This window comes from Calypte anna, chromosome 4B (genome assembly GCF_003957555.1).
Source record: "Calypte anna isolate BGI_N300 chromosome 4B, bCalAnn1_v1.p, whole genome shotgun sequence".
Taxonomy (NCBI): Eukaryota; Metazoa; Chordata; class Aves; order Apodiformes; family Trochilidae; genus Calypte; species Calypte anna.
In genome coordinates this window covers 15753586-15775790 of record NC_044249.1, presented here as the reverse complement: position 1 = coordinate 15775790, position 22205 = coordinate 15753586, and the positions used below count along the sequence as shown (strand labels likewise).

Sequence of the window (22205 nt, the reverse complement as noted above, 5' to 3'; positions counted from 1 at the left end):
ACCTAAATGCCACCACTGTCAGTCTGATGTGCATAGCAGAACAATTCTGTAGCATTTTGTTCTTAGTCATGCCAGAATCTGCATGAGCTGCAAGAACACCAGTCTGGACAAGGTGCTAGAAGAAGAAATTGACAAGACCTCCATTATGACTCTTGCTGAGCTATTATAGATCTATATTTTTATTTGTTATCTAATTAATTTGGGTCTTCTACCTAGATAAGCAATTGACAAATTTGCCTGCTAAAGCACATACTGTTAACAGCTGGGAGACTGCTGTGGCTTCCTTAGAGAACTGTAAGATACAAGCTTGTCCAGGTTTCCATCTAAAGAACTACTGATATACAGAAACAAAATATGCATAAAATTGAAGGAAAATTAAGCCACAATATCAGTAATGAAGTCTGAGAGGTCCCAGGGAAATGCAGTTCCTGGGAAGCATAAGGAGGGGAGTGTACAGACATGTAATTGTGTTAGATCATGTTCCTCTTTGCAGGAGCACAGGCCATGCAAAGCAATGCTCAGGAGGGGACTGAAGCTTCCCTGAACACTCTTTGAGTTACCAGTGCCAGGGGAATTGTTAGCAGTTACACTAAAACTCAGAGTAAAAGCAAAGTAAAAACTCAAAAAAATAAAGGAGTCAAAGTAAAAACTTTGACATTCCTCTGTGTAAACTCAGGGCTTGAACATACTGCCACTGAATGGAATTCATTCCTTATTTTACAAATGTTTAAGTTTCCTCTACTGTAGTTTTACAAGATGACCTAGGCAGAAGCAGGTGAATCAAATTGCTCCAAGCCAAGCAAAACACAGTAATAAATACTGTCATCCCCCTCAATATTCTGTGTATTTATTGAAGTACCAACTCCTAGACATAATGAGACTTTTTATTATACTATTTCGTATCCTCAGGGATTACAGAAAACACCTTGAAAATACGAACTAAGAAAACAAAAAAGAAAAAAAAATTACTATCTACTACATGAAAGATTTTCATTAACTCCTGTAAGCATAATATGGGCAAGCTCCTCACAGAATGCTTCTGTATTTTTCAGTCCCAAGAGAAGTGAAATAAATATGTATTATTTGCACTCTTCAGCTGTGTCAAACTGTCTCCTTAATGAAAATTTAGCCATCTTTGGAAGTGAGACAAGCTGTGGGTGGAGGTCAGACCATTAGTTTCATGTATCTAACAATTATTTTTTGTCAGCCCAGTTTCCATCTAAATAGTTTAATGATATCATTCCATGTTATGTCTTAATTAGGATTTGAGCACACTGTTAATGAACTGAAGCATTTTATTATGTTTCAGGTGCTTCAGCTGCCCTCACTGGAGAGAGAGAGATGAAGCACAAACAAGTAAAAGGAGATACTTGGTTAAGCACAGCTGCACTGAAATGTTTAGTGCCCAGTTCAGAGCAAGTGAAGCACTGACAGCACTCTGCTTACTCTAATCATCCAGGTGCTCCATAGCATGACTAGACAGACATATATGCTGCTGAGGGAGGTTCTGGCCCCAGCAATTAAGGCATTTCCTTTTCTATACTGACTATATACAGAACTACAGGGCATTCACCCAGTGGTGACTGAGTCTGACTAGGTCAGGTATCTGCCTGTTCTACTCAGAGTGAAGGGAACAGATAGGAGATGTGTAGTACAGCAGAAACCAAGGGGAAGGGGTGCTAATATGCATATCTTATAAAATAATCTAAACATTCAGCTTGCAAATGGGAGATTTTTTTTTCCAGTCTCAATATGGGAAAAGTCTGAATTTACACTGCAGGGAGCTACTGCTGGGCTTTTTAAATACAGATTTTAAACACAGGTATTTAAAATGTAATTAATCTTAAACAAAAAAATTCCACGTGTATACATGTGTTCTTATATGTGTGTATATAAATCTACACACACCTCTACACATAACAGAGATAATCTGGAGGGCTGAAGTTGAAGTGCTTTACTCCCCTTCTGAGCTGAATATCCTAAACAATAAACTGAATGCCCTTGGCCAACTCTGCCTTTGGTTCAAGGACTACTGAAAACTCACTGCAAAGGATGGTTTAGAAAGTATTCTCACCCAGAAACCCAAGATACACTTTTAATTTTTTCCAAGTTAAATAAAGCCTGCAACCTAGGGCTCGAATTTCCTAAGTTTTCCAAGTACTCATCTTCTGCAGAGCTTTTGGATTTCTCTGGAAGACCTGCATAAAGTTTAGTTATCTGTTTCAGTAAATCAAATTCACAAGAGATTGTAGGCTGATGATACTTAATGCATCTATCTTCCCAGAAGAGGGAATTCTAAGCATGTATGAAGCATAAAGAGAGTTTAGCATCATTTAAAAAATAGTAGGCAGTTTTGGAAAGTATGCAAAATATCTTGTCTTATCTAGGACATGGGCAGAACACAGGGAAAAAAAGTAGCACTGTGGATTTTTGCAGGTTTTCTGCAGTTGTGAAGAAGTGACAGCTAACATTAACATCTAAAGTAAGGAAACACTTTTGTAACTTTGAGTGTGACTAAGCAAGCTGCACAAGTTGCCCAGGATATTGTGGAATCTGCATCCCTGAAGTCATTCAAAACTGCCTGGACATAGTCCTGGGCAATATGCTTTAGGTGTCCCTGCTTGAGCTGGGGGTCAAGCTGATATCCAGAGGTCCCCTCCAGCCTCAGCCACTCTGTGATGTTATAAATCTGTTTTGAGACAATAATTGAGTTCTTTTAATTTCATTGCAGGTATTCTCATCCCTGCTTATATACTCACAGAATGCCAAGTCCACTCAAAATGCAGCTCAGTTTAGATGAAGACACATGCTTCAGTTAAATCAAGAGCAAATTAACACAAACCAGAGTACTCTTTGTATGTATTTATGCAATAATTTTGATACCAGGTAGATTACTTAATAATCCTTGATAAAACTAAAAAAGCAATACTCTAACAAACTTTTATTCACCCTCAGAAGTCCAGTCTACTTACATAAATGATGTATGAAGTATGAAACTACTGCAGCTGGGCTTTTTCTCTAAAAATGCCTACCTGCTCCATAAACCACTGAGTAAACAATACGCTTTGCTTGCTCTCTATCAGTGTGTTTCACTTGTTCACTTGGAATTCCCTTCCTAAACAAATAAAAATTATAAATTTACAGTTAAGACGAATTTAATTTTTTATTACCACAGAAACAGTATTTGAAGTCAATAACCATTTAATAACTACAGACTTGTAAGATATGAAAAGAACCAGCTAAGGGCTTTTGTCGTCAGCCTGGAACATACAAATTCTTTACATCTTTTTGGGGTGAGAGTCCATATTAAATGAAGTTATTTTAATCTTAATCTTTCTAAGAAACTTCTTTGCTAGGAAAACTCCTACTACTTTTTATTAATTCATTAATTATAATTACAAATACTGTGTTTTATCTATTAATAACTAATTATTAATTCTTTATGCTGAAGAGGACTCAATATTGACCCATGGGAAAAGGTAAACCTTTGCAGCAACAGCATTTTCTTGAAGAAAGGTCTTTCACAATTATCATGATATTCAAACACCTAGAAAATGAGCAGAGGCACAAATTGATCCTCATTTGGCCCATACACTTATTGTGGCTGAGCCTGTGCACAGTCCTGATATAATCAGGCATTCTGAATGATAAACAAGTAGACCCTGAGTGCAATCAGACTTAAGCAAGTCCTTCTGGCAGCAGAGATTTTTTTTTTTTTTTGACAAAAAATAAAATTTAATATGATTTCAAACCTTCACTGAGCAAATAGTCTTTGGTTTTATAACAGCCCGCATTGTTCTTTTGAATGCTACTAATTGCTCAAAGATAAAATGGACTTTTCATTGCTCATTTCAGGCTGAGAAATATCAAGAACTGGATAATATAGTACATAGTGGTTACCATCTGTAATTAAGAGTGTTTCCACTTAGGTCACTCATTCTGGTAGTAGGAGATTCATATAATTAGCCTTCTTAGTTAAATCATGTCAAAAGTTCATGGCTCTTTCTAATAAAGTATGTTGAGGTCCCTAAATGTATCTGAATAGGAGGAAAAGTGGCAATTGGCACTAGCAAGTGCAGAATAAGGAAACTAGACATCAATAAGGATTTCCTGAAGCAACTTCTGGCAGAAAGTCTGGAGGAATTGCCTCAAGAACCTGGCAGAAAGCTACATGTACCCTCGAGAAAGCATCATTCCAGAACCAGGAGGGGAAAATAAAATCTGGTAAGAGACTAGGTTTTACCTGAGGACATTTCTGAGATGAAGAAAACAAGAGTGAAGAATGTTGAAACCAGAGAAACTATGAAGTGCAATACTACTTACCTAATACTATAAAATTTGAACAGAGGCCAGGAGAAGGCAAGAGATACGAGTACAGCAACACAATTTACTTGCAGATCTACTTAAGTCTGGGGACACTTAACTGAGAGCCAAGAGGTCATCAGGGAGTATGTTAGCTGCTCACTTCTCTGAAAAACAAGGGCTCTAATAGAAAGGGCACAGTGAATTAGAAGTCCTGGAGAGCTGTAGCAGAATGTACATACACAGATCCTGGTGCTGAGGGAAACACAAGACATGGGTCTTTCTGGGAGGGACCTGGTGGTTCTAGAGAAGCTTTGACATTGAAAGACACTAGAACTCAATTATGTACACAGCAAGACTCACTGCTAGGATTTTAAGGATGATTTTGCATTTTCCAAGCTTCAATCTGCTTCAATCTGAAAGAGCTGAAAACCCGAAATAGATATATTGCTGTAATCATGACAGGCAGTGTCAGGAGGAGGATCCTGTGTTTCCATTGTGAACAATCACAATAAAACCTTGCCTAACATGCATGCTGTGAACATGGCAGTCACAACACTCACTTAGCATTTCCTGATCTTTGGTTAGTCATGAACTACAGGAGAAGTAATTAAGACTTCAGAGCTGTATGTCAAATATTTCTTTTAATATGACGCTAAACCCAAAATGGTTATTCAACACCTCCTAGTGTGGCAGAGTGGGAAATGTGAGCACTTGGCAGAGAGAATTACAGATAGCACTCTGTGTATTTGTAAATTTGACTACCACATTCAAGAATCTGGAATGATAAAGTATGAAATTGCCATATAAATCACAAACGCTTGAGCAAACAGAAGTCATTAATCTAAACTATTCCTCTTTTGTCAAATAAGGAAAGCGTTTGGGTTTCTTTTCTGTTTGTATTGACAATGATTTGTTTCTAACCAGGATATTTGATTCCTTCTGTAACAAAGAGTGGTATTGCTGCAGCCTGAGGTGAAGTCTATTTCTTCCTTTGAATAACAGAACAGTGGGGGATGGTAATTTCCAAAAAACACAGCAGCAATGTTAGAAATCCCCAGTGGGCTTTCTTCATCAGCCTATTTCTTCTGCAATCAAATTTATGTTTGTGATAATTAATTTGTTTTAATGGATACTGCAAGAACCTGTTTAAAGTTAAAACTTATTTTGGCCTTGGACTCCACATGGAAAACCATGAAATTGATAAGGGGACATTGTTATCCTCTTGTGTAAGAAAATTGTAAGTGAAAATCACTAAGCAAGCTACCTAATGCATGAAAATACTGAGAGCTGAATTGGGGTATGATGCAAAAGAGCTCTATAGCTGAGATGCACTCGTTTTGAATAAACTGATTTTGAATAAAGCTGGGCCCAGACAGTGACATGGAGACTTCAGCACAGCCAAGCCTGTATGTACATGTGGAGGAACAGGAAGAAAGTTAACACAGTGAAATAGAAAGTGATGCAGAAAAAACCAACATCTCAAGAAAAGAAAGAATTTGTTGCAGTTACTAATTCTAGAATGAAAGATTTTTCTATTTTATGCATCCTTTTCGTTACTCTCTCAAATATGCCATTTGTTTGTTTCTAATGAATATTATCATTAATTTCTAATTTGTCCTGACATGCTGTCTCAAAATGAGCAGTGTTTCACCTCCTAGATCCCTGTCCTTTCCTGCATTCTTGTCCCAGTCTATTTCCACATCTCTGATTTGTTTGTACTTCACCTTGCTTCCTTTAGTATTGCTCTGAAACTACTGTGATGTATAGGACTTCACATAATACACATCTACTAAGTAGAATAAAGAATGGATTTAAGTGCCAGAAGACATATTGAGAATAACAGATCTCATTCTTGGAAGGAGTCAGCAGAACCAAACAATCTGGAAAGGTCTGTGAAGACAGCAAAGTAACTGCTATGCAAAAATTGTATAAAATCTGACAAACACAGTGACAGTAGAGATACACTGTTCAAAAAGGTGGTTCTACTAAGAACTGGGTTGCATGCCTAAAAGAGAATAGCTGCCTGAATTTTAGAATGAAAAGGAGCAAAATTTTCTAGCAAAGCAGTTAAAAAGGATACCATCAAATTATAATCAAGAAACATATGTTGCAAATACAAAACTTTAAAACAGGCATATGTAATGTATTAAGTTTTCCAGAGATGATATCTTGAATATTTTCTTGAATTTCTCCAAAATTACTCTGTTTTCATATATTAATGGGTTTTAGTGGATAGCTCACAAAGTTTCTGCTGAATTAAGTCTTTTATACCAAGTATATACCCAAGAAAAAAACATCAATCTTATGCAATTTAAAAAAAATGTTTAACTATAAACTAGACTAACACTTTAAAAATAGAGACCTAGACAGATTTCTTTTTAACCTGCACAGAATATTAAGATGGAAGAATTAACACAAAATTTAGTAAGAGAAGCGAGCACACACAGCATAAAATATCTGAACACAAAAAAATCAGAGTCCACAGGGCACAAAGTATGAGCAATGCCAAAATAAAACTTTGAGAACAGGTAGAAATGGAAGGAAATCCGTATTAAAAGAATGCGATAAAACACTTCAGAATTTCTGGGAAATGTTATGTGGTGAGGCGAGTCGTCTGTTCATGTACAGGAAAAGGCAGAACAAACTTCTGAAACACAATATCTGGCACACAAGCCTTTCCTTGATCTACACTATGCTGCAGCCAAACTAAGCTCAGGCGTAAGAGCCACAAAGCTCTTGGCACCTTTCCTGCATCTGCCAATTGATCCAAGTCCTAGCTGTGAGGTGTTGATGTGGGAAACAAGATGTAATGCCATTAATTTTATAAGTGGTCATTATTGTCCAATAAATGAACGAATACACTGATTGCCTTTATAGCTTTAAATTTCATCAGTGAACTATATAAATCTCTCAAACTTTGTGTCTGCACATGAAACTGGTACATGAGGATACATTTAGCAGTACACCAGGTTCCTCACATCTCCTCCTCCTCATCTAAAGAGCAATAAACAAGAGTCCCCATTTTATACACAGTCATTCCCACCCTGGTACTGGGCAAGGCAAAGCTGTCTTCCAGAGGCCCCTGCACATGGTGGAGAATATCTGGTATGGATCTCCATGTAAATATGGGGTCATGTACAAAGAGAAGGAAAAGGGTCACAGCCTCTCACTCAGGGAGTTTAAATTGGTGTTTACTTAGTTTAAAAATTTAAAAGTTTTATAAAATGTTTTAATTGGGTAAACCACCTTACCAAGCTGCATTTTAATTTATTTTAAATCTGCTTAGTGTGAGGAAATGCTTTAAAACCCCTATAAAACACTTTTGCAAGGCTTCAGAAGCTCCATTAAGTCCTTAATGACCTAATGTTTTAAGTCATTCTACTAGATCATAATAAAATAATTTGTCTTGAATAGTCTCTATAGTCCATCACACGAAGATTATTTCATTAGTCCTCAACCTTCTTTTAAAGAGCATGATATCCAGCTTTCATGTATTTTACAGAAGATAAAGACATGTCTTTGCAGTTTGCTCTCTGGGCCAGAAGTCTTCTGTTGCTGCATTTTCAAGTAGCAAGGAACCAGACAAAGAAGTTGCAACAGGGTCATGTCATACATTACAGCTATCATCAGTTCCAATTTGTGGAAATATTCATTTGGAAGTGATCCATCACCCTTGAGGTATTTACCTGGATGCTGATATCCCAAATACTGAAGAGGCATATTAGACACCACTAAGTGCTCCTGGCAAAAAAGGTCACGTGGAGATTTTACTTTAAAAATGCACAATTCTGGAGATCTTTCAGAACAGAACCCCACGTTGATGAAGCTTTTCTGTTAGAGGCTTCTAGCAGTGGAGAAGGAACAGAAGCCATTTTGGGAATGATACAGGTATCTGTAGCAGAGTATCAAATAACTACCCATCTTACATCTGTTAGAAGTCTCATAACTTTTTAATTAAGAAATAGAACTTCAGAGCAGCCTTCAGACATGTACCAGAAAACAGAAGAAAACAGAGTTCTTTATATGTAATCAAAAGATGTAACTGCCATCTCAGATGGCATATGGAACAAAACATGGAGCTATAGTACTGTTAGAACAATGTACAGGGAAAACAAGCAGGGGGAAAAGGGAGATGTCACACTTCATTTACATAGTTCAGAAAAACAAAAAGAAAACAGACATCAAAATATCTGAGTAGGGCAATCAAAAGAGAAAGAAATCAGAGGGTTTTGAACAAATGGGTTCTGGAGAGAGAGATTACATACTTCATATCCCATCTCTTTCACTCTGCTAAAAACACCTCTTGTAGCTTCAATTTCTACTATGCCTATAACCACACTGAATTAAGAGAAAAGGAAAAGTGAAGAATAATTTTCTTGATTTCATCAAGTTTTAGCTTGACACTAAAGTTAATTGGGTTAATATTACTTGGAAATAATAACAGAGACTTTTTATTAAGCTCTGGAGAATGCTCATAAATCGTAGCATTTTATCAAAGTCACTCCAGAAGGAGATGACTATTTGGAGATTTTCATACACATGAAAGCCTCTCCATGAAAACAGCAAAGCCAAATGTTATCAGACACTACAAAACTACTGCAGTAAGCTTTTTTGGTAGTTTGTTTTAATTGTGGTGGCGATGATTCTAAAACTTTATTTTTCATTTGTTCTAGAATAGTAAGAAAGCTTTTAATTCACAGTAATAATAAGCTCGTACTATGACATAAAATTATGCTGTCTGGTTAAACTCATAGTTAACAATTTGGTTTATTTAAAGCTCCTGTTTAGCCCTTCTAAATAACAAATGTCATTATACTTCCTGAAGACTTTATTCCCCCTGCCTTATTAACTGCCAGTCTAAACAAATGTCCCAGCTGTACTTTTCCAAGGGTCTTAAACTGCAAGGTGAAATTTCTATAGGATGCAATACAGATGGTCTGTCAGAATGCAAAGCAAGACAAGTGTTAAATTTATTAATATCAACTAATGCAAGTGAGCTTTCAAAGCAAACAGAAATTACTTTGCTGCAAAAGTAAAACTGCTAAAATATTCCACACCAACAATCAACACCCAGAAGGATGGAACTCAGAGCTAAAAATGTTTTAAAACTCAAGACTCCAAGAAGCCAAACTGAACATTCTCCCTTTTACTAAATTTCATTTTTTACAGTAGGTTGTGTGGGGGTTTTTTGGGGAGGAGGGTGGGTGGGACCAGGGAGTAGGAGAAAGCAATAACTGATTAAACCACTACATGAAAAATATATACTGCAATAATTAAATATCACAAGCCAAAACCTAGATCTGTCTCCTATATCCTAACAGAAAACTTAAAATATATATGCATAGACATATATATATTTAAACCCTCATTTATGGAGGCAGAACTACCAAGCATACCCATATTCCAAAGGCAAAACAAAAATTATTACAGCTATCATGCACATTGTATTTGCAAATGCTTCAATATTTAAGTGTTTCCTGACAAAGTCTTTTGAGGAGTCCTCTTTCATACAATTCCTGTATTATGCAGAAAGCTAAGAGTTACTACACTTATTCATTAAGAAAGAGACATTTCACAAGTTACAGTTATTGAGGGAGGGATAAAAAAATCTCAGTCTAGATTTAATGCTTTTTCCCTAATGCAAACAAGCCTGATTTAAATAAAGATACTTCTTCAGAAAAATTATGTAATCTATTAGAGCCTTGCAGAAATTTAAGAAAAAGTAACTTTGCCACTGATGACATACCAGGCCAAACACTCCTAAGCCAAAACTGGAGATGAAATCTGAGGATGCAATTACAGCTGATTTCACAAGCAGACATGAGACAGCCTAATCCCAAAGTGATCATAATAATAGGAGAGAAAAGAGAAAGCAAGATGCAAAATACAAATAACTTTGTCTTTTAAGCTATTTCACAACAAGCTCTTCTTCAACAGAGCAGAGAGGAACAAAATTAGAGAGTACCCTGACACCATTTCTTCCCTCCAGACTGCAGTAATTGTTAATCTACCCCTACGTGAGGCACATCTTGAGAAATAAACACTTTCACAGAGTCTAAAGCACAATAAAGACTATTGCTTTCTGCAAGTATTTTGCTTGCAAGTAAGAATTATCAGAATATGGAATTCTTCAACACAGTAGAGCATAAGGAGTTAGAAAGAGAAAAAATACATAACTGACTATGCAGAAACTAGGAAACAATGTGGTGTGGCTGTGAAAAAACATATGCAATTCCAGGCTGTGTCAAGGGAGCCACTTCCAAAGATAAGACAGTACCAGTACTGCTGTAAAACATACAGGTGAAATTTTATCTGGAGTAATTAACATAATTTGGTTACTGTGTTCAAGAAACATGAATTTGGTGGTGGTCACCTACTAAAATATTTAATAGAGAAAAATACTCATCCATGTGATGGGAGACACTATGTCAATATTAAGAAGTTAGACCTGACCACAGATGTTCTGGAGCATGGGGGCAGCCTGGAAAACACCATCACATATCCATTTGTTATAACTCTGTTACCATACAAACTTCTCTCTCCTATCTTCAAAGACAGAATTCTGAAGTAACCCTAATTGCTCCATAGTGAAGAGCAGGTGTGCTTGTACTGTGCCTTAATACTGCAACTTATATGTCTTCAATGTCATGGAATGTGTCTGTTGGTCATTTCTTTTGCTGAAAAAACAAGTATTTAATTATTTTGCAGTGTTTCGAGTGAAATTAAATAAACCAAATTCATTGCAGACTTGACATTAAGCTCATAAAAAGTGGACAGATGAATCCAGGAGACTACATGTTCAATTATCTGATGAAGTGTATGAAATAGCCTAAACTACATAAAAAAATCTTTGGAAAAAGGAGGGAGTCCTAAGCTGCTATATCTCATTATTTAGACAATGAACAAAATGGAGAGATTTCTAACAGGGGAAAGGGAGCTGTATAACCCTGTGGCTCCATTTTGTAACCATGTGTCTGTTAACAGGGCTGGGAAGCAGAACTACTATCTACTCCGTGGTAGAAGTCGACCTCAATAAGTATGATTTCATTATTCCTTAATCACCTAACACCCATGTGATATCTCTTGATTAATAATGATTCTTTCAAGAGTTTGTTGAAAATATTTTCAGGAAATTGATACAGAAGCATAAATATTCATAGCTCTTTAAAAGCCATTTAGCTTCTGATGTGGTTTTTGCTTTTATTTTAGATAATAATTGCCATTGCTATGAAGAACTAACAAATATGTCCTCTTATTCTGCAGCCAATTTTTTTTTTTAATCTCTGAAAGCCACAAAAGCACAGGTGAACAATTATTATGTCCACTACTTATTAGAAAGTAAATCCAATACCTGGAAGAAGGACATGTATTCATGCTGATCTTCATCATCACTCAAAAGAAAGCACTAACAGCATGAATAGGAGGAAGCAGATAACAGAGAAGGGGATATATTGTGGTTAGAATTTTGCAAAACTCTTACCTCAAAGTGAAAGTGGAGCAACCAGACCACTACTGAATTCTCCAGCCTTCACTCAAGCAAAGCCTTGAGTGTAAGTATTGTACACAACTGTCACAGGCTGTCTTTTTATTCATATATTCAGAGTAAATATCACCCTTAAAATAGTATCCACTAATTACCTTGCTATTTTAATTAATTCAACAACAGCAGTTAATGTGAATAGGTTAAATTATAGTTTACAGGTAGAAGTTAATAGTTTAAGAAGAATGCCTGCTTTCATACAGGAATGGCAGCAGTTATCAGGCTATTCAGGTATCAGTTATTCAGGTAATTATCTTTTAATACACAGTACAGCTGCATATTAGAGATTAACAGTAGAGATATTCCTCCACTAAATAGCACTGCCAGTATTAGAGATATTCCTTCACTATATAATACTACATAAGTAGTATTATTAAAAGTTTTCTATTTTCTTATTCTATATCTGCAGAATATAAGGAAAACCGCTTGCACATGGGCAAATTTCCTGTGTGTTCTGTGATTCATATACTATGAATTCCAAAATGAAAAGGGTCACAAAATAGAAAAGCCAAAACAGTAAGTCACAACTGTGCAACAGTTTTACCTACAAAGGGATTTTTATGAAGTGGAGACCACCATGGATTTCATTAAACTGGATCTACAGTGGCTCAACAGACAGCCTATGACACAGGATATATGACAGCAAATACCTAGGCAATTCATCATTGCACAGAAAAGTTCATCCACAGGGGGAAATATCCTTCTGGTCTCACTGAAATAAAAATATACAGTTTCTAGTAGTAATTTATGCTCATAATTAGACCATACTGTGAACAATTTACAGAAGGCCTTTCTAAATTTATCCCCCTCCAATATAGTAAATATTGCCTAGAAAAAAGGCATATTTATCTTGCAAAGACAGTATCTAATAATGTTCCAAGATGAAGTTTGCATTGATTTAATCTCAGAGAGATAATGTGGTCAAGAGAGCACTCTTTGTTTCCCATGCTAATATTGTTCCTAGAGACTAAATCACCTGGGCATTCCCATACCTGAATTTCTGGATATAGAAGTATTGGACTTACACTTAAATCCATTTTTCTTTTCCCCTGAGCCTCTAGGTTTATGACAATATGTAGTCTACATCTCTTAACACCTTAGATCACAGTTAAAATTTAGAAAGGGCAAAAGATTTTTTAAAATCTGCTAGGGAATTTATGACATACACACTTACAAATAGAAACTAATAATATTAGAGGCTGCAAGCATAGGTGTAATACCTTGCTGATGCTTGACAATATGTGCCTTGGGAATCACTCACCAGAGAAAAGCATAACCCAGTAAAAATTTTCTACAAGCTAAATCATAAAGCAGACACCTGAGGCATAATCTACCCATTTAATTTAGGTGACCTGGCCACTGGAATGATGCTCACCTCAGGGGAGGGCACCACAGCCACATGAAAAGAGTGAATCCTGCTGACTTTGTTCAAAGGTCACTACCTATATCTAGCAGATTTCTTCAAGTATATACTCTGGACCACTGTTGTCCTTGTCAATCTCTTTCAGCTTCTAAGAGGAGTTCAAATGCAAACTCCTCTGATTAGAATTTATCATTAACTTCTCTTAGATGGCCCTGTGGTCAGCATACAGCCTTTTTCAGACTTTGAAATGCATACTTTGGCACTATACATGGAGCTTGGCAGCCAAACATTGGGTTTATATTCTATTTCATGTTCAGAACTGTAAAATATAGGAAGGAAATATAATTTGCAGGTATCAGAGGTGTCTGTACTATATATTAGAATACAATGACAACTTCTGCAGGATGATAATGACTCAGCTAATTTCAGAGCCATAAATAATACAGCTGAGGCTGTATGGCTTGCTGCCCTCAGGACCCTTGATGGAGGGTATCACTGTGCTCTGCAGGATGCAGCTGAATTCATCCCTGATGGGGATCTCCAGTGATCTAAGGCAGATTCTGAAGAAGCAGGGGAAAGGACTTAGCCAAATATTTTAAGTGTAGCTTAATGCTTGACTCATATGTATGCTGTGCTTAAGTGCTTAGCTAAATCAAGATACTTTTCCTGGTTTTTAACTCAATATGATCAATATGTACTCTGGCAGAAGAACAATAGCCTGCTGAGAAGGTGACAAAAGTTTTAAACAGATGGGTAGTCACTCTTGGTGACTGACAAACAGATTGGTAGGCACTCTTAATCATGAAAGAAATTGCAATTACCTAAAATTCTGCAAATTAACTTTTCAGCATCGATCTTTGAAAGTGATTTTAAGATATGCCCATCAGCAACATTTGAAATACAATTATTTATTTTTCATTTATTGTGTAAAAGATGGATTAAAGAAGTAAGAGTAATTTTATTCTGAGATTCGTTGTCATTTGGATGTCTTAGGGCAGTGAGGTCTGTCAGCTGCCAAGACAGCTCTCATCATCTTCAGCACAGGGATGATGATTTGGTTTTCAAAGGAATATGACTGTCATAAGACATCAAGACAATATAACACAAGGTGATCCTGGAGGCTGAATTTATTATATGATGAACTTTCAAAAGTTTAGGCCAGTCTTGAAAACTTAGTATGTGTTCAGTAGCAAGTAGGTCATTAATGTAATGCACTTTTGTGCTCTGGTAATAGCAGGTGTTGACCTATCATTTAAGGCTTACTCTTCATAGACCATAACACAGCACTTACTGTAAGATAAAGTTGGTAATAGCATATGATCATTAGAAATGGGACAGGATAAGAGTAGGAATATTACTAAGCATATAAAAGTGACCATTAAGATATATTTAGTTTTAGCTGGGGTAAGTATGGAGTAGGTGTCCAGAAAATACACTGAATGAAAAAGGCAGCGACAAACCTGAAGTTTTCACTGACAAAACCAACCAATAGAAATAAATCTATTGGAAAGTGGCCAACAACCACCATTTTAATTTTATTCCATTAAAAGAAGGATTTTAAAAATAAAACACATGAGACCAAGCATGATGTTACCCAGAAAGTCACATTAAGTGAGTAGTTAGCACCAGCTTCTGGGAGTTTTATCTGAATAACTATTTCAAGACACACAATACTTAAAAAAATCCTATCTACAGTAGACAGTACCTACAGCAAACTGTTGGACACAGTGTAGGGAAGTCCAGGCTGGTGGAGGCTGTGTTACTTCTGAAATGAGCCTGCCATAGTAGTGCAGGGTTACAGCCTGGTCTTGTGGAGAGGGATGTCCTCTCAGGGAGGTTTATTGGGTTGGTGTTGCACATGGCCCTGAATTTCAGCATGAAAGTTAGTACCTCCATTCAGCCTTCTGCTGTCATGTATAGACAGAGCTTGGGTTGACACATACTGATGCATCTCTACACCACACAGCTGATCATACAAGTGATGTCTAGTAAAAACATGGAAACAAGAGGTCCCCAAGGCAGATGTATCTCTAAGGTCCCAGAAACAGACCGAGTCACAACAGGGCACACCTAAACAACTTATGAAAGAAAAGCTTTTATACATAAGAGATCTTAATTCAATCAGAAACTCATAGAGCTAAGCCCTAAGAAACTGCCCACCGTGTGTATTTGTTGCCAAATGCTATAAATAGCCTGTAAAAGTTTTTCAGGAGGTTGGACTTTAGAGAGCCTTTAGGCTGAAAGAAAGCTAAGGAATAGTTACACATTTCAGTGCAGAAGCCATGATGCCTAAGAAAAAAAATAAATAAGCTTTAATCTTCTGAAAATCAAGAGACCAAGCTCCTCCTTCTCATAAACTCATTTAAATAATAATGAGATGGAATCAACTACAAAAAAGTCAATTAACTAACTCTTTGCCCTAAATATTTTATTATCAATAGTGGACTATGAGGTATTATGAAGTTTCTGGAACGGGAATGTATTTGTGAAGCTTGCACTTTTGTGTCTTCTCTTTGGAGTTAAATAAATGAAGGACAAAATTCCAAAACCCAAGGTGAGTTCACTAGGAACGGATCCAATCAGAGGAACTGAATTTGTCAAAGTACAGGTGTCTAGATGTAAACTACAACCCCAGACCTACTTTGTTCTCAGTGAGCAGAAGTCAGGGCTTTCAATGTACAATTGATCTCATTACACAGGGGACATAACAATAGGTCAAATCAGTCTCCCCAGGTAAATTACAGATGTTCAAGGTCAGATGAGAAACAGACCCTTTTTCTGTAGTTAGTAATAGTCATGTAATAGATTCAACAGAAAGTGACTTCCAACCATTAGCTTTCCTGAAGCTTAAAAGAAGAGTCAGAAGAACCATTATGTAATGATTTTGTAGACACACCATGACACTCCTCTCTGATAAAAATATTTCTCTGTAATATTTCATTACATTTACTGAGTAGCAACTGTAAGAGGTTGACGGCTGCCAAGAGCTGTGAGGTTGCAGAATAGAATGAATGGTATTTCTGGAGCACTGCCCAGACTTGAGACAAAATTTAACTCATCTTCACGCATACATTTGCAATATACCTCCAAACTAAAATAAGGCTTTAACTCCATCACGAGGTACTAGTGAGATCACATTAGAGCTCAGAATTGGTTATATCAATAGAAGCTTCTAAGTGAATCCAAAGAGAAAGGTGATCTTTCCATAGCTATTTTCTCTGGGATGTTTGTGACCTTGAGTTGTGTTCTCCCAGAATGCACACTGGTTCAGTTGTTGGAAGCAGGATAATTATAATCTGAGCTCCATTTTGTTTCTTTGTGCTACTTCAGAGTATATTAGCAGATATTCCTGTGAGCAGGAAATACTGTGCCTGGGAAGGCTATCCTGCAAAAATTTAGAAAATGTAGGATAGGAATTAAGCCAGATCAGGACTGATGAATTCATCATACCTCTTTGCTTTCTTTTGCAGCCAACAATTTTCCCATGAAAACAGATGTAATATTGAAAGAAAGGAACAAAAAGGACAAAAAGAAAATACAGAAACTGTGTGGCATTTATATGACATCAATCTGTTCAATCTGCCTATATGCTTTATCCAACTTTTTCTGACCTATCTGTTCAAACTGTAAACTTCTTGACATCTATCCTGTCAGCTAATGAATGCACAAGCACTTGGAGTATAAGGGGGGTGTGCCAGTCTTATGTAAGATTTTTAGGCATCACCATGATACAAACAGTAATAAGAAATACACTCAAACAGCTAAGTAAATAATATTCCCTCTTTTTTCATAGTTAATCTTTTGATATGCATGCTGAAGAGATCAGTGAATAATAAATTGGGAACAGAGATACATGTATTATTTTTAATTACTGAAGTACCACTTTTTTCAAGTAATACATCATCCATCAGAAGACAGAAGCACTAAACCCTATGAGTTCAAAGGAATCACATGAGCTCAAGTCTCTTTGTTTCTTTTGCATACATAATTTGACTCCAATACTTCTACTGGATAACTAAGAGGTTTCAGAAATTCTTGTAGTTTTACTGAAAAAGATGTTCTGCACTTGTTCAAATGAATAACCTACTTAACAGCTACCCTGGACTTTTATAAAGAAATGGTGAACAATAATCCAGGGAGAAGTTATCAGCATGCACTGTTCACAATACATGACTGCACCAGCTTTAGTCACAAGGCTGATACTGGTTAGTTGGAATGCAACATTTTGATGTATGTTAATTACCACACTGGAGAAGAAAAGCTTAGAAAAATGGGAAGGAATTCTAATTCATGGTGTTAAGTCTATATTAACAATAGCTACCGAGCAAAATACTGACTTTTGTTAAAACTGCACCATAATACAGTAGTTCCAGTTACTCTTACTATGTTGTCTAATTGTTCTCAAAAAACCACAACATTTAATCTTACCACTGAGAGGCCAGTGAGGAAAAGATATCAGTGGTTTCAGGTTCTTGGAATAGTTTCAAAAGTTCAGGTTCAGATGATAAGTCAGCAAGGATCCTTAACTCAATATGGGAAAAATCTGGAAATCAGTGTTAAAATAAATCTGTTGATCTAAAATAAAGACATACCTGCATTTTAACTAAACTATCACAAATAAAAACACAAGTTTTAGAACTGTTTGTTCCTTGCACTCAGAAAACCCAAAGCCTTTAAAAAGCTCATTTTGAAGAAATTATATTCCAGCTGCAGATCACAAAGTGTCTGTTCCTTCTGTATCTTCAGGTGTCAATAAATCTTGTTAGCTCTTTGTCTCTCCTGACAAGGCTTACATATAATCCAGTTCAAAATCACACTAAGGGGTGTACATCATGTAACAATATTAATTGATAGTAAGGGATTTGACAGCCTTGTAGAACATAATGTCATCCAAAGGAGGGGGGGGGACAATAAAAGAATCATGAACATTAATATGTATGAGAATAATACAACATACTATCTTACCTGCTGCTAAAAATGTATATCCTTTTTTGGAAACAAACAATGTTCTTGGGGAAATTGTTAGTATTTCCTCTTCTTTTCCTAGAGAGGAGACAAGTTATTTATGTACCAAATCTCAGTTCAAAAATACCATGCTGCAAAACAGGGGGTTGTAAATAACATACCAAATACACAACTAAAACCACACAAATGGCAGAGTAAGAAACCTCGCAGAGCACCAACCACAAGTATTTTAGCAAATCAATCATGCACATCTTCACTTTTGCCATCCTTGTGGTACTGCTTACTTCTTTTTCAAAACAGATATCTAAACAAATGTCTAAAACATATCTATGAACAAATATCTAGAACAAATACCTAAAATAATTAGCATTATTCACAGGTCACCTAATAAAGCAGGCAGTTAGATTAGGACGAGTCTATAGAGATGAGGTTAGAACTATATTTTCTTATCTTTGAACATGCTGCAGCAATGTGTTAATAATGAAATTCTGAGTTATTAGAAAACTCAGTGTATTGGAAAAGCAGCACATCCTGAAAATACCATTTCTCTTAGAGTAGATAGGGATGGTGGTTTGAAATACAACATAATTAATATGACCACCATAACAGTGGAAAAAATAAGTGTCTTAATACAGGAATGAAAGACTTAGAAACATTTTTGAGAAGCACATCTTGTAAGAGCATTAACAAAATTGATTGGACTGCTTCCAGAAAGGCTTGAGTGCCACAGTTATGCATGGCAGCTCAGGTTTACACAGCCACAGCTCACAAATTTTTTTAATAACAACTTCAAATTAATCAGGCAGATTAAAAAAATGTCAAAGTTTTACATTGCTTTTTACAGACTCCTGTTTTATGTTCTGTATTATTTCAAACACAGGGGGTGAATAGCTGTGAAAAGGCAAGATTGTATTTATCTGAGTACAGAGAGCAACAAATGAGCAGCATTTTCCAGCTCTGGCTGGGAAAGGTGTTCAAGAAGAAGAGTTTGAGTTAGCAAATCTCTCTGTTTCACTCTAGTATTGTGGGTTTCTCTCTTTATCACTTGGGTCATGCTTTTCTAGGCTTTACTTTGATTCTCTCTGAATCATCAGCCTCAAATTTGTTTCTGTTACAGAAAACAACATTTCTGACTAGCTGCTGGGGTTTAGTTCTGACTTTGGTGACAGCGACCCATCTTTAACATCTCCTCAGAAAAAGCTCTATGAGCTTAATGCACACAAAATCATCCCTAGGATATTCAACAGACTTCGAATGTACAATCTGATTTGGAAAAAGGAATAGCAAGATATCTGAGGGAAATGAAAATTTCTAAAATGTGTGACTTTAGATCACTGCTGAAACAGCAAAATTTTTGCAGAACCAGCACAAAGTAGTTGGTTTAAATTATAAGTTATAACTAAGGATCAATAACCTATTCTATTCGATAATTCTGGAGCTATTGGTCTGCTTAAAAATATAATGACTCAGTAAAATTATTAGTAAAATTGTCTTTTCATGTTAATAAGAACACAGTTTACCTTTTACGTACTGTTTCTTTGTAATTCTAACTGGATGTTTGGAGATGCCTTGAATATTCTACAAGTAATAAGAATTAAAATACTTAGTAACTATTTATGAAGAGTTTATAAGAAGCATAAGAACATTAGAGCCAACTAGATTTTCCTGCATATTAAATCAGATTAACCACTTTGCCTTTCAAAGGAATCTTCACTTTGTAATTTATACACTTCTGAATATTTGCTCTTCCTTGAAAACTGGAAACTTGTAAGAACTATTTCTCACTGGCAGCCTTTCCAAATCCTAATCTCTGGATTACCACAGAACATAATTAGTAACCATATAAAAACAATTTTCTTCTTCTTTTAACCTGTATTTTTTAGATAAGATGCATTACCTTCAAGAAAAGAATGGATGTGAGCCAAGCCTTAAGCTAAGAGAACAGATTCTTCTTCATCCTGCAGAAATTTTTCTAGTATCTATTACCACTTTTTTTACATGCATGGTAAAGTAAGGAAGGAGCTCTATCAACTACAGCACATCAATTTAGGTTATAAATGAGAACTGTGTTTATCAGCAAACATAAAGGACTAGGAATATCAGATTTTCTTTTAAGATCTGGGTTCATACACCTTCAGTACAGAATGAAGGATGATACACGATAGCTTTATGGCATAATGTCTCTTCATCTGGAAAAGTAACTTATGACTGGAGATGAGGTGTATGAAGCTCAGTTTTGAAAATTCCAGGCAATTAATTTGCAAGTGGTTCAGGAATCATATGAATATAGTAATATTATGTAATAGTGTGAATTCAGGGGATGGGAGAAGTGCTGTATAGTTTCCAAACCAGAATGAACACTTTCTATGTAATTTTGAACTCAAAATTGTTATTTTAAACTTAACAGGAATGTAATCGGATTGGGAAAGCTATGGAAATTTAAAGCAGAAGTAAAAGAACAAACCCCAGAAACAGAACAGGGTCATTTCTATTCTTAGTATGGCCCTTAATCTACAGACAGTTGTAGGGAGCAGTAAGTTCTCCTTTCAGGCTCCTTTTCTCCAGACTAAACAACCCCCATTCCCTCAGCTGCTCCTTCTTGTCCTCTAGACACTTCACCACTTTCATTCTCCTTCTTTGGACACTGTCCAGCACCTCAGTGTCTTTCTTGTAGTAAGGGTCCCAAAAACTGAACGCAGAATGTGAGGTGAAACCTTGTAGGGGCAGCACTCACATCCCTAGTCCAGCTGGCCATACTTATTCTGAAATAGGCTAGGATGTCACTGGCCTTACTGGCCACCCGAGTGCCAACCAGCACCCAAAGTTTTTCCTCTGTTGGGCAGCTCTCCAGCTGCCCCTTCCTGCTGCTCTTCCTCAAACCTGTAGCATTGCCTGGGGTTGTGTAGGATCCAACACTTGGCCTGGTTGAGTCTCAAGTCATGACAGGTAGAAAGCTGAAAAAAAACCCCACTCTCTTACAGTTTTACCTTTTTTTTTTAATCAGTGAAACCCTTTTCCTTTTTTCCCTACTACACCACTAAATATTGTAATATGGTTATCACACTTAAAATAAAAAGCACTGCATCTGATCTGCACTAAAGTCACTTTGGATATGATAAACAGACTGTCTCTTTCCTGGGTGTCTAAAACTAACATACTGCTTTGGCAGTGGACCTGCCACACAAGGGCATAAGACTCCATTGCCTCTTCTACAATTTCACATTTTCCCAGCATCTCTATGTTTGTTGCATGACTGGTTTTTAGTTAAATTCTTCAGAAAACATCATGCTGGGAAAGCTGGAAGCATAGGCTTAGCAGAAAAAACATCTCATTAGCAACACTAGATTAAAACTGTACATGTTGACAAACTGTTGATTTCTCTCCTCCTACCTTCATAATCTGTTTTTTGTTTGGTTTGGGGTTTTTTTTGTTCGTTTTGCTGTTTTGTTCGTTTGTGCTTTTTGCTTGGTTTGTTTTTTTATCCCCCCTGCCCGCCACTATAATCCATTACTCTGGTGTTTTAGCACAGATTAGAAATCTCTTTTCTTGATTCTAAAAATATGTCTATTAAAACTAGTTCTAATTATGACTGTTGTTTCAGGTGAAGACAGTGTAGATTCTTGCCTAAACTGTTTGCTTCTGTAAACAGAGCCATTCAGAAACTGACAGACTTCACTTTGGCAAGAAGACTCAGATTTGGTGGGCTCTTGATGTCTCTCAGAGCCCCACAAACCAGTTTTCTCATCAAGCACTCAATGCTTGCAGAATGGATTCTCTAGTCTGCAGGGGAAGATGTATCAAAGAAGAGTAGAATTACCAATGAAACCAAAACCTCATCAAATGCATCAAATAATATAAAATTCCCAGAATAATTTATTCACAATTAGTTATATTTTCTGTTGAGCTTTCCATTTTTGGTATCCAAAATTCTACATCTACATTTGCAATTGATTTTTAATTCCTTCCTAGGTTAAAACCCAATACAGCATTTTAGTTCTTCAGAGGATTACAGTACACAGACAGATTTTGGAT

At 36.4% G+C, this 22205-nt stretch overlaps 1 protein-coding gene across 1 annotated transcript in view; it reads right to left on the bottom strand.

Annotated features, from left to right (window-relative positions):
• The window catches only part of POLN (DNA polymerase nu), a 76882-nt gene that overhangs the window by 23100 nt on the left and 31577 nt on the right, over positions 1–22205 (bottom strand). The window contains exons 15-18 of the mRNA XM_030450688.1: positions 19694–19751; positions 18174–18251; positions 17637–17751; positions 3033–3115 (exon numbers count right to left, since the gene is read on the bottom strand). Of these exons, the coding sequence (XP_030306548.1) occupies positions 3033–3115; positions 17637–17751; positions 18174–18251; positions 19694–19751 (334 nt within the window). The remainder of the gene's footprint in view (positions 1–3032; positions 3116–17636; positions 17752–18173; positions 18252–19693; positions 19752–22205) is intronic.